Here is a 13,361-nt window from a genome sequence, read left to right on the forward strand (position 1 = left end):
TCATCTATCATCTATCAGCTCATCAAAAAGTGCTCACTGATTAACAGAGGATCCCCTCCTCAGTTTCAGAATTCTCTAGCTTTAAGTTAGGGGAGGGTTACCCCAAAGTTAGAGAGGGTACATGGGAGAGGGTTGTGAAGGCCAGTAGCCCAGAGAAAATCAAGGGCAGCTGGGTGCATTTAGGTGGATAAGAAAACAATGAATTACTCCATCAAAAGCAAAAGCACAAGCACATAGGAAAGTTGATCACCTACTGTTAATGTCAATTCAGTTTAAAGCACTTTATTAACCACACATACATATTTTCCAGTGTCTAATTCTCATCGTGTTCTTTTCCATTCCAGACTTGCCTGTCTCTTTCCCAGAGCTCTGTTCCTCTTATTTCTCACTGTTTCTACAAAAGGGACAATAAACAATTTTCTAGCCACTCATCATCATAAACCCTGACATGCTAAATTATCCCCTGCTCAGTTTATGGACCACAGTGGGCCCATAAAACTCCTCCCTCACTAGCAACCCACCCCACACAAAATTCTCACTTCCCTTTTTCCTTGCGCTTCCTAAAAAAAGCAATTGAGCCACACCCACTACCTCCTGTGCTAGGGGTTTGTCCCTTAATCCTGGGACACTAGGGAGCTCCTTACCTGGAAGGCAGTTGCACTCAAAAGTGAAGTCACCAGTCTGCCGACAGGTGCCTCCATTGACACAAGGCGAGGGTGCACAGGGCACATACAGGCTGTCACAGTACTGGCCTGTGAAGCCCTGAGGGCACTGGCACTGGTAGGAACCAGGCAGGTTGAGGCAGGTGCCACCATGCTGGCAGTGTCCTGGAATGTCACACTCATTGACATCAGTCTCACACTTCTGCCCTGTGAAGCCTGTGAGGCATTTGCAGGAGAACTGGTTGGCCACAGTGGTACAGGTACTTCCATTTGCACAGGGATGAGACAGGCAGGCATCGGTCCATTGGCACTCCTTACCTAAAGGAAGGATAACAAAACTCAGTACTGGCCACAGAAATAGGAGATGGCCCCATCCTCAATACCTCATTGACATCAGCGAGCTCTTGCGTGGAGAAGACCTCAACTCTTTGCATTTTACAAAAGGCTAAATCAGAGCCTCCTCAAGGTCATCTGACACAGAGCCCTCTCCAGTAACTCTCCAAGGACCTCAGCAGAGACACAAGGACTCAGTGGGTGGAGCACCTGGAGGCAATTGTAGGTTAGTCACATTGAAGCCCAATCCTGCAGGACGCTATCAGCAATAGGAGTCTGGATCCATCTACTCTCTCAGAGCTCACTGTCTTTGCATATGCTGCTCCTGTTTGAATATCAACTTCCGGGCCAGGAGCAGTGGCTCACACCTGTAATTCCAGCACTTTGGGAGGCCGAGGCAGGCAGATCATGAGGTAAGGAGTTCAAGACCAGCCCGGCCAATATGGTGAAACCCTGTCTCTACTAAAAATACAAAAATTAGCTGGGCATGGTGGTGCGCACCTGTAATCCCAGCTACTTGGAAGGCTGAGGCAGAAGAATCACTTGAACCCAGGAGGCGGAGGTTGCAGTGAGCCGAGATTGTACCACTGCACTCCAGCCTGGGCGACACAGCAAGACTCCATTTCAAAAAAAAATAAAAAAAAAAACCTCCCTTCTGTTTTCCTAGTGAACTCTCACCTATCTTGGCAACTCTAAAGTTCCAACCTCTGTAAAGTCATCCTTAGTGCCCCTCACATACATACATGTGCGCAAACACAGATACACCAAGTTTGCTATTTTCTTCTATTATACCACCTGCCACACTGGCAGGGTTGGGTCTCCATGGTATGCTCTCAAATCATGTCTGTTGAATGGATAAAATATATCGATATTTTCCACAAAATATAGTTACTAAATAGACCTCTGGTGATAGAAACAAGTCAATACTACTTCTGTTTCCTCTAAATGTAACACACACATATATTCTGGGAAACATTTTATTAATTGTGGCCTTGCTATAAATATCTGTTGATGTGTTTGAAAATGATGAAGGACCTCTGGGTCCCTATATAACAAATGAAATAGAAGCCATCAGGAGGACAGAGGTCTAGAAGGTATTCCGTGGACTTTCTCAAGTAGGAAAGTACCAGCACTAGCAGGAAGACTCTGACGGGTTGAAAACTAAATCATGATGCCAGGGGAAGCAAAGCAGATTCTTTGAGGCAGAAAGAGAAAGAGAAAAAAATATCCTCACAGAACTAGTAAATTTGGTATTCACATTGCTGGCTTTTTGTTGTCATTAGTCTAAGTCGCTTATTATTTAAACTACAGACATGAGAACTCCTTGAATTTTTATTATTATTATTATTATACTTTAAGTTCTAGGGTACACATGCACAACATGCAGGTTTGTTACATATGTATGTATGTGCCATGTTGGTGTGCTGCACCCATTAACTCGTCATTTACATTAGGTATATCTCCTAATGCTATCCCTCCCCCGTCCCACCACCCCACGACAGGCCCCGGTTTGTGATGTTCCCCTTCCTGTGTCCAAGTGTTCTCATTGTTCAATTCCCACCTATGAGTGAGAATATGCGGTGTTTGGTTTTTTGTCCTTGCAATAGTTTGCTGAGAATGATGGTTTCCAGCTTCATCCATGTCCCTACAAAGGACATGAACTCATCCTTTTTTATGGCTGAATAGTATTCCATGGTGTATATGTGCCACATTTTCTTAATCCAGTCTATCATTGATGGACATTTGGGTTGGTTCCAAGTCTTTGCTATTGTGAATAGTGCCACAATAAACATATGTGTGCATGTGTCTTTATAGCAGCACGATTTATAATTCTTTGGGTATATACCCATTAATGGGATAGCGAGAACTCCTTGAATTTGTTAATACTCCAGTTGATTGTCTAGGAAAGTATCTAAATCTCTGACCTCATAGAAAGGTAAATGGGAGACACAAGAGTTTTTCTATAAGGGGAAAAGATGCGAGATGTGACATATGAGCACAGAAAAGTGCTCTCTGCCTATCAAGGAATGTCAAATCAAAGGAGAAAACTATAACACAAATTTAGGCACAGCATATACATCTCAGGGAGCTAAGACAGAAAATGAAGGAACTGCAATTCTTCTTGTCTTTCTACTCATGTCACTAAGAGGCACTTATTTACAGTGGAGAAGAGATATAAATGCTCACTTCTAGCAAGTGTGATTTTCAGAGTGATGCCCACAACTGAAACAGAAAGATCCCTGGGCCGGAAGTGGTGGCTGATGCCTGTAATCCCAGCACTTTGGGAGGCTGAGGTGGGCAGATCACTTGTGGTTAGGAGTTTGAGACCAGCCTGGCCAACATGGTGAAACGCCATCTTTTCTAAAAATACAAAAATTAGCCGGGCTTCATGGCGCATGCCTGTAATCCCAGCTACCTGAGAGGCTGAGGCACAAGAATCACTCGCACCCAAGAGGTGGAGGTTGCAGTGAGCCGAGACTGCGCCACTGTACTAAGCAACAGAGTGACAAGAAAGAAAGACAGAAAGAGAGAAGGAAAGAGAGAGAAAGAGAGAAAGAGAGAGAGAGAAAGAAAGAAAGAAAGAAAGGAAGGAAGGAAGGAAGGAAGGAAGGAAGGAAGGAAGGAAGGAAGGAAGGAAGGAAGGGAGAAAGAAAGAATCAACCCTGAATTTGGTTTCCATATATATTATGTATAGGCACTAACTTGCTGCCTCTGCTTCTTCATCTCTGAGTGGAGATGAGCTAGTAAGCTGACTGAGGTATAGCGCTATCACAAAAACCAAAAGGATGACCTTGATCTGTGATGATTCCTAAAGTGATAGACAAAAATAGCATATGTATAAAAGATGATCAGAATCGGCCGGGTGTGGTGGCTCACACCTGTAATCCCAGCACTTTGGGAGGCCGAGGCGGGTGGATCATGAGGTCAGGCGATCCAGACCATTCTGGCTAACAAGGTGAAAGCCCATCTCTACTAAAAATACAAAAATTAGCCGGGCATGGCGGTAGGTGCCTGTAGTCCCAGCTACTCAGGAGGCTGAGGCAGAAGAATGGCGTGAACCCGGGAGGTGGAGCTTGCAGTGAACCGAGATTGCGCCCTGCACTCCAGCCTGGATGACAAAGCAATACTCCATCTCAAAAAAAAAAAAAAAAAAAAAAAGGTGATCAGAATCTTGCAGAACACACTAAGAAGAGATCCTTCTTAACAACAAAGGAAGAAGTTTTAATTTGGGACCATTTCAGAGTGACATTTTAATTATGAAGAAGGCATTACTGTCATTTCCACTAGCCAGAATTAAAATATTTTAAGTGGGTATATGCCCCCCTACTTTGCCTCCTAATAGCAAAACAACTCAAAACTGACAATCAGGAAGAAATTATTCTTATAACACCAAATATTTTCAGTGACTTACATCATCAATACCATCATCGTCATGATGGAGATAATGGATCATCCTAACTACCCTCTACCCCACCAACACCTTTTGATGAATGATATGGTTTGGTAGTGTCCCCACCCAAATCTCAACTTGAATTGTATCTCCCAGAATTCCCATGTGTTGTGGGAGGGACCCAGTGGGGTAACTGTATCATGGGGGCCAGTCTTTCCTGTGCTATTCTCATGATAGTGAATAAGTCTCATGAGATCTGATGGGTTTCTCAGGGGTTCTGCTTTTGCTTCTTCCTAATTTTCTCTTGCCACCACCACGAAAGAAGTGCCTTTTGCCTCCCACCATAATTCTGAGGCCTCCCCAGCCATATGGAACTGTAAGTCCAATTAAACCTCTTTTCTTCCTGGTCTCGGGGATATCTTTATCAGCAGCGTGGAAATGGACTAATACAGTAAATTGGTACCAAGAGTGGGGTTTTTGCGAGAGTGCCAGCTATCCCGAGGGAAACTTTGGAGGGAACCAGCTACTAGATGGTTCAATTAGTCTTTCGCCCCTACACCCAGGTTGGATGACCGATTTGCACATCAGGACTGCTACGGACCTCCACCAGAGTTTCCTCTGGCTTTGCCCTGCCCAGGCAGAGTTCACCACCTTTCAGGTCCTAACATTTGTGCTCATGCCCCACCTTCCCAGTGCAGAAAACAAGATGGGCCGGTGGAAAGCTGACCTGGCTACTGCCACTGCAGAGTGCCCAATTTGCCAGCAGCAGAAACCAACACTGCGCCTTTGATATGGCACTATTCCTCAGGGTGATCAGCCAGCTACTTGGTGGCAGGTTGATTATGTTGGACTTCTTCCATTGTGAAAAGGGCAGATGTTTGTCCTTACTGGAATAGACACTTACTCTGGATATGGGTTTGCCTATCCTGCATGCAATGGTTCTGCCAAGACTACCATCCGCGGACTCATGGAATGCCTTATCCACTGTCATGGTATTCCACACAGCATTGCCTCTGACCAAGGCATTCACTTTATGGCTAAAGAAGTGCAGCAGTGGGCTCATGCTCATGGAATTCACTGGTCTTACCATGTTCCGCAACATCCTGAAGCAGAACAGTGGAATGGCCTTTTGCAGTCACAATTACAATGCCAACTAGGTGAGAATACTTTGCAGAGTTGGGGCAAAGTTCTCAAGAAGGCTGTGTATGCTCTGAATCAGCGTCCAATATGTGGTACTGTTTCTCCCATAGCCAGGATTCACAGGTCCAGGAATCAAGGGGTGGAAATGGAAGTGGTACCACTCACCATCACCCCTAGTGATCCACTAGCAAAATGTTTGCTTCCTGTTCCCGCAACATTAAGTTCTGCTGGCCTAGAGGTCTTAGTTCCAGAGGGAGGAACGCTGCCACCAGAAGACACAACAACAATTCCATTAAACTGGTAGTTAAGATTGCCACCAGGACACTTTGGGTTCCTACCTTTAAGTAAACAGGCTAAGAAAGGCGTCACAGTGTTGGCTGGGACATCAAGGCTATCAAGACCCAGGCTATCAAGATGAAATCAGTCTACTACTCCAGAACGGAGGTAAGAAAGAGTATTCATGGAATACAGGAGATCCATTAGGGCGTCTCTTAGTATTACCATGCCCTGTGATTAAGGTCAATGGGCAACTACAACAGCCCAATCCAGGCGGGACTACAAATGGTCCCGCCTGGATGAATGAAGGTTTGGGCCTCTCCATCAGGAAAAAAAAAAAAAACACAACCTGCTGAGGTGTTTGCTGAAGGCAAAAGGAATACAAAATGGGTAGAAGAAGGTAGTCATCAATACCAGCTACTACCATGTGACCAGCTGCAGAAATGAGGACTGTAATTGTCCTCAGTATTTCCTCCTTCTTTTATTAAAAACATGTCTGTGCTTGCACACACTTGTACTAAGAAAATATCTTCATTTTATTTCCTTTCTCCTTTATCATGTGACATAAGATTTATTGACTTCACATCAGCATTTAAGTATCGTTAACTTTATGTAAGAGTGTTTCAGTTGGGGACTGGTGTGTTTCCGGATGTACGAAGAATAGTTGTACTACGTTAGGTGTAATTATGACCTAATTATTGTCTTTATTTGAAGATTATGTGTGATCTCAGGAGATGTGTATGGGTTCAAGTTGACAAGGGGTAGATTTGTGGTGGTTAAAACTGAGTGTGTCAACTTGATTGAATTGAAGGATACAAAGTATTGATCTTGGGTGTGTCTGTGAAGGTGTTGCCACAGGAGATTAACATTTGAGTCAGTGGGCTGGGGAAGGCAGACCCACCCTTAATCTGGATGGACACCATTTGATCATCTGTCAGCAAATATAAAGCAGGCAGAAAAACATGAAAAAGCGAGACTGGCCTAGCCTCCCAGCCTACATCTTTTTCCCGTTCTGGATGTTTCCTGCCCTCAAATATCGAACCCCAAGTTCTTTAGTTTTGGAACTCAGACTGGCTCTCCTTGCTCCTCAGCCTGCAGACAGCCTATTGTGGGACCTTGTGATCATGTGAATTAATACTTAACAAACTCTCCTTTATATATATATATAAAGATTGCCAATATATATATATTAAGATTGCCACCAAGACACTTTGGATTGGAATATATATACATACATATATATTCCATTAGTTCCATCCCTCTAGAGAACCCTAATACAATGAAAAATTAATAGAACAGTATTCTACACTAACTGATCCAGTATAGTTTTCTGAGTACATTTTTCACTTTTTTGCTTATTGCATTTATAGAACTCTTGGTTTAGTGCTTAAAGCAGGAGAAAAAATGAAGAATGTTCCTCCTTTTCTCATCTAATTTAATAAACACTTTTGAATAAAGCTCAGACCCACCTAGAAAAACCCACAATCTATTCAGGTGAGATATGTGTAAAAAAAAATTACAACAAAATGTGATACATAAAAATAATAAAACTTAGAGACCATTTGCCTAAAGGAATCATGAAAGGGTCACTAAGACACAGTTTTAAATAACATTGGACAATCACCAGTTGTAGAAAAGGGCATTCCAGGCAAAAGGGTGTGTAACTGTATGGAAGCAATAATAAGTACAACATTTTCAGGAAATAAGGAGAATTTGGTGTGACTAGGCCTAGATGCTTGTGGGGAGGCCAGGCTACAAAAAGACGTAAAGTCTAGGCTGTAGAGAGCTATGGAAGTCATGTAAAAGAGTTTGCAGTTTATTCTGCGGATGATGAAAAAATATTAGACATTGTAAGCAGGTGAGATTGTTAGAATATTTGTATTTATAATCAAAGATGTAGTAATATCATGGGTGAATGAGATGGGGAGAGAATAAAGGCAAGAAAACGTATTCAGAAACTACTTCAGAAGTCCAGGTGAGAGATAACATGGCCCTCAACTACAGGGTAGCAGAGGAAATGGGAGGAATAGACAGGTGAAAGGCAACTCAGAGGTTGGCTTGGGTGACTGAGTTGAAATGAGGTCAGAACAAGGGACAGGGAGTTTCTAGCGTGGGTATTTGGGATGTACATGGTTGCTACGTATTTCTGTCAACAAGGTGAGCTGAAAGTACCAGTAGAATATCTCCAAGGAGAACATACAAAGGATAGCTAGAAACATGAGCCTGAATGTCAGGGTTGGGTGGAGCTAAGGGAATGATAGTGAGATTCATCAGCAAGCTAAAGAAGACAGTGGCAGTGGAGGCGAATACAGACAGGGAAATTCCCTAGGGAGAGCTGTGATGTGGCTCAAAAGAGGGCGCAAAACAGTGCTTCAGGGAGCACAGACATTTAATGGATAAGAACAAGGTAATGAAGAAGCAAAAGGAACAGGGTTCAGAAAACCAGAAAAGCCAGTGCCCTGAATGTCTAGGGAGGGAGATTTCTAAAAGCAAATAGTCAATAACATCAGCAACTTTTCCTCTGGTGACAGTGTACTTATTTCTTTTAGTGAAGTAAACTCTGATTCCCCATCCTGGTGTACATATTTTTTTTTTTGAGACAGGGTCTCACTCTGTCACCCAGGCTAGAGTGCAGTGGTGCGATCATAGCTCACTGCAGCCTCAAACTCCTGGGCTCAAGCAATTCTTCCACTTCAGCCTCCCAAGTAGTTAGGACTACAGGTGCACACCACCACACATGACTAATTTTGTTTTATTTTTATTCTTGTTTTTTTGTAGAGATGGGGTCTTGCTATGTTTCCCAGGCTGGTCTCAAACCTCTAGCCTCAAGTGATCCTCCTGCCTTGGCCTGCCAAAGTGCTGGGATTGCAAGCGTGCGCCACCGCACCTGGCCCTGACATATATGCTTTAAGCAGTCAAAGTATTTGGTCCTTTTTCTTTCTCTTTCTCTGCCCCCTGAAACTCTTAAAAGGAAGTTAGGGATAGTTGTCTGGAACATCCCAGTTCCTTATCATAATGTTAAATGTGCACCAGAGCTGGGGGACATTTAAGAGCCAGACACCATGATCTAAAAGATGCTAAATAAAGGTATCTGCTGAAGGTAGGAAAGCACTGGCTTTGGTCTCATTAGTTACCTGTAAACCCGACTTGACAGGTGCACTCATAGGTATCCCGGCTGAGCATATGGCATGTGCCGCCATTCAGGCAGGGTCGAGACACAAAGCATGGATGAGATGTCGAGTACTGGCAGTCCTCTCCTGTAAACCCTGAGGCACATCGGCACGTGGCTTTCCCCAGCATGGCCTGGGCCACACAAGTCCCACCATTCTGGCAGCGGTTCTTCTCACAGGGGTCTCGATGTTGACAATATTCCCCCAACAAGCCTTCTGGACATCTGTATGGAAAAGAGAAGAGTCCATGAAAACACCTGACTTCTTGTAAGTCCAAAAAATTACACTAAAACAATACAGTCCAATCAAGAAAGCACGAGATTGTGAATCAACAGACCTACAAGTACCACCTATAAAACTGCTTCCCTTTAGAAGAAAGAGTCCTTAGAGAACTTAACCACATACTCCCATGTCCTTTTGAGTCCTGGCAGGTGACAGAGTATCAGGTGTATGGTCTAGCAGGCTCTGCCATGGCCAGTCAACATGACCCTTATTCAAACGCAAAATGCACCCCAGCTTTTTTTCATGTGTGTACAGGTTGGGATGGTGTAACAGCACCTTTTTTAGAGCACTGTTCGTACTTGTCTGCTTAAATTCATTAACTTTCTCATTTTGACTAAGCCATTTGATAGGATTAAGATGGCCACAATATAATGCATGAACTTGACCCTATTATCCCCTCCAATTTAAAATATGTAAGATATCATGTGCTTTTCCTCAATTAAGCATTGAGAAATAGTAAGTGCTTCTTTCTCTTATTTCCACTGAAACATCAATTGGCTGATACCTAGTTTTCTGGGTTATGTTCAGGTGGCTGCCATTACAACGGAAAAAGGGAAAGGAGGTACAGGAATGGGGAAGAGTTCAAAGTGATATTTAAAAATCTGTTAATATTTAAGTAGTAGGCATTTTTAACCAAATAAAAAGGCACAAAATATAATTAAAATAACATAAAATATCTAAGATACCATATAAACACCAAAGTGAAGGAAGGAATCAATTGAAGAATAACATTCTATGATATTTTCCACATTGAGGCACTGAGGAACCTTTTTACATGCCACCCCTTGATTCATAAGATGTACAACCATTTCAAACTGTGTGTATTATTTATGACAATTTTCTCTGAACAATATCAAAAAGGCATGGTAAGTCTCCATTTTCATAATGAAGTTGTTTAAATGGAATCTCTGAGAAGCATTTAAATTAAGAAACACAAACACTTTGATTCTAACTATAAATGCTGCTATATATTTGGCTGGTGCCCCAAATATGTGATTCAACTTATTCCTCGTTTTAGTTTTCAGGGACTAGAAAACTGAATCTAGTAGGCTGTTCCACCATTACCTCAAAGATTACACATTTAAACCAAACTCTAAATCCCCCTCTCAAAAACCAGCTCTTCTGTGCCCAAGCCTTGTTGTCCTGATTTTCCTAATCACTGTGACCTGAAACATTGGGGTCATGAGTGCTTTTGTCTTTGACAGTCATATCCAAGACCTTTCATTAACCATTGGTTGGCAAGGCTAGCTAGCAGGGGTCACAGTTACTGAGAAAAGAAGGAAGGCCAGATACTAGGGAACTAAGACAGAAAATGCCCAGAAGAATTGTGTAGTAGCTAAAATGGCTAAAGGAGAAAACAGGGTGGTGAATAGCTATAGTGGTAGTGAGGTAACTGGCCACAGCCTCTTCACCCCTCCCAGAGCTGCATAAGATAAGCATGGCGGAGCAAGGAGCGGCTAAGGCTCTGGGCATCTTCATGAGTAGGTGTAGCTACAGACCAACAGGCAGTGAAGAAAGTTCATAGCACTGAAACCAAAGATGGCATGCAGGTGACTGTGAGGAGTCTGTATCAAGAAGGTCAGAAGGTCTGGTTTGGAGTTCTGGTGCTGTGACCTTGGACAAGTTACTTATCTTCACTGACTATCCATTTTCTCACATTGTAAATAGTTAATAAGGTCACCTACATCATGAGATTATTCTAAGAACTGAACAAAATCAAGTATGTAAAAAACCTTATAAATGTTAAAAAGTTTTGCAAGTGGGCTGGGCACAGTGGCTCACACCTGTAGTTCCAGCACTTTGGGAGGCTGAGGTGTGAGGATCATCTGAGGTCAGGAGTTTGAGAATAGCCCGGCCAACATGGTGAAACCCTGGCTCTACTAAAAATACAAAAATTAGCCAGGGTGGTGGTGCACGCTTCTAATCCTAGCTACTCGGGAGGCTGAGGCATGAGAATTGCTTGAACCCGGGAGGCAGAGGTTGCAGTGAGCCGACGAGATTGTGCCACTACACTCCAGCCTGGGCAACAGAGTGAGATTCCATCTCAAAAAAAAAAGTTTTGCCAAGTGAAAACATCTTTTCTCTCTTCTTTGAGCTTATTGAGGAAAATACAATGCCCCATCCAAATCACAGCTTGATTTGAGAATAGTTTCTTGTGTTGGTTTTTTGAAGTGGAGGAGCAAAAAGTGCCAATGTAGCATAGCTAAAATTAACTCTGAGATATATTATTAAAAGCATTTGCAGCTTATTCAAGAAATGTGTTATGAATGTTAAAAACTGCAACACAATTCTCACTCACAGTGCAGCCCTCTGGGCATTATTAGATGACTCTTCGTTCTCCCATATGGGAATTATGCACCTTCTAAATAATGGCAAATTTTTAAACGTGGGTGGGCTTTGCTCAGCTTTGCTCCTGAACTATTACACCACCCTAACACTATCATGTGGCATATGCTAAGAGAATGCAAAGTCATTTAAATGGTAGCATCATAAACATATAATGGAAATATAAGGTTCCCAGGAAAACAAAAATGAAGCAAAATGGAAGTTTCTAAAGCTAAACAGATGTATTTCTGAATTATTTGTTTCTACAGTTTAATTCACATTGTTGCTCCCTATCAAGTATGGAAAAATAAGTTTTAACCTAAGATATATTTAAGAAATCAGTAAAACCAGAGATTGACAAAGTACAGTTTGCAAGTCTAATTTGGACCACTGCCTGTTTTTGTTTGGCCTGTGAATAGTTTTTTACATTTTTAAATGATTAGAAAAAAAGAACAAAAGAAGGATATTTTCTGACATTTCAAAATTATATAAAATTCAAATTTCAGTGTCCATAAATAGTCTTACTGGAACACAGCCATGCTCATTCATTTATAGATTGTCTATGGCTGATTTTCCACTACAACAACAGAGTCAAGTAGCTGTAATGAGACCACAAAGCCTGCAAAAATAATTACTCTCTGGCACTTTACAGAAAAAGTTTGCCAACTTCTGAGTAGAGAACATATGAAGGCTAATTCTATAAATACCATCCAATATGCTTATTAATAATGATCGGTTTCTGATAGGAAATCAACCTTATTAGTTTCCACAAAGAATATTAAACTTATAATCATTCATTCACACAACAATTAGTAAATGCCTATTATGTGCCAGGCATTTTTCCAGTGCTAGAAAAATTCTTACACTCTTGGAGTTTACATTCTAATAGCGGAAGACGAAAACAAAATTACTAAGTAAAAGATGCACAATAGATGGAGTTAAGTGCTGTGAAAAAAAATTAAACAGGAAGGAATGGAGCTGGGGATGAGGGTGTGGGGTGAGCAAAGAGAAGTATCTCAGTTTAGAATAGGAAAATCAGAGAAGACCTTCACTGACAATACTTGAGTTGAGACCTAAATAAGGTGAGAGTAATCATGCAGGTATCTTAGGGAAACCCATCACACATTCAGTGTGGCGATTCCTCAGGGATCTAGAACTAGAAATACCATTTGACCCAGCTATGCCATTACTGGGTATATACCCAAAGGATTATAAATCATGCTGCTATGAAGACACATGCACACAGATGTTTATTGTGGCACTATTCACAATAGCAAAGACTTGGAACCAACCCAAATGTCCAACAACGATAGACTGGAATAAGAAAATGTGGCATATATACACCATGGAATACTATGCAGCCATAAAAAGTGAAGAGTTCATGTCCTTTGTAGGGACATGGATGAAACTGGAAACCATCATTCTCAGCAAACTATCACAAGGAGAAAAAACCAAACACCGCATGTTCTCACTCATAGGTGGGAATTGAACAATGAGAACACATGGACACAGGAAGGGGAACATCACACTCTGGGGACTGTTGTGGGGTGGAGGGAGGGGGGAGGGATAGCATTAGGAGAGATACCTAATGCTAAATGACGAGTTAATGGGTGCAGCACACCAACATGGCACATGTATACATATGTAACAAACCTGCACATTGTGCACATGTACCCTAAAACTTAAAGTATAATAATAATAAAATTTAAAAAAAAAATAGGCTTCCCAAGAGGCTAAGATTTGCTGCGACTCCAGTTTGTGGTCAAATGCAGACCAGCAGAG

At 42.1% G+C, this 13,361-nt stretch overlaps 2 protein-coding genes across 8 annotated transcripts in view; both read right to left on the minus strand.

Moving 5' to 3' along the window:
• LOC115932984 (neuroblastoma breakpoint family member 15) overlaps positions 1–9,139 on the minus strand; it is a 51,721-nt gene extending 42,582 nt beyond the window's left edge. For 4 of the 7 annotated variants that reach the window (XM_063701088.1, XM_063701181.1, XM_055354114.2 and 1 more), the window contains exon 1: positions 645–785. Coding sequence is in view for 3 of the 7 variants with exons in the window: in XM_063701075.1 (XP_063557145.1) it covers positions 645–980; positions 8,937–9,002 (402 nt within the window). In the remaining 4 variants the exon portion in view is untranslated. Of the gene's footprint in view, positions 1–644; positions 981–8,936 lie in introns of those variants that run through there. The other 3 variants (XM_063701075.1, XM_063701057.1, XM_063701192.1) reach the window with 1 other exon arrangement.
• The window catches only part of GSTM2 (glutathione S-transferase mu 2), a 1,178,915-nt gene that overhangs the window by 1,030,282 nt on the left and 135,272 nt on the right, over positions 1–13,361 (minus strand). The window lies entirely within an intron of this gene.

This window comes from Gorilla gorilla, chromosome 1 (genome assembly GCF_029281585.2).
Source record: "Gorilla gorilla gorilla isolate KB3781 chromosome 1, NHGRI_mGorGor1-v2.1_pri, whole genome shotgun sequence".
NCBI classification, from domain to species: domain Eukaryota; kingdom Metazoa; phylum Chordata; class Mammalia; order Primates; family Hominidae; genus Gorilla; species Gorilla gorilla.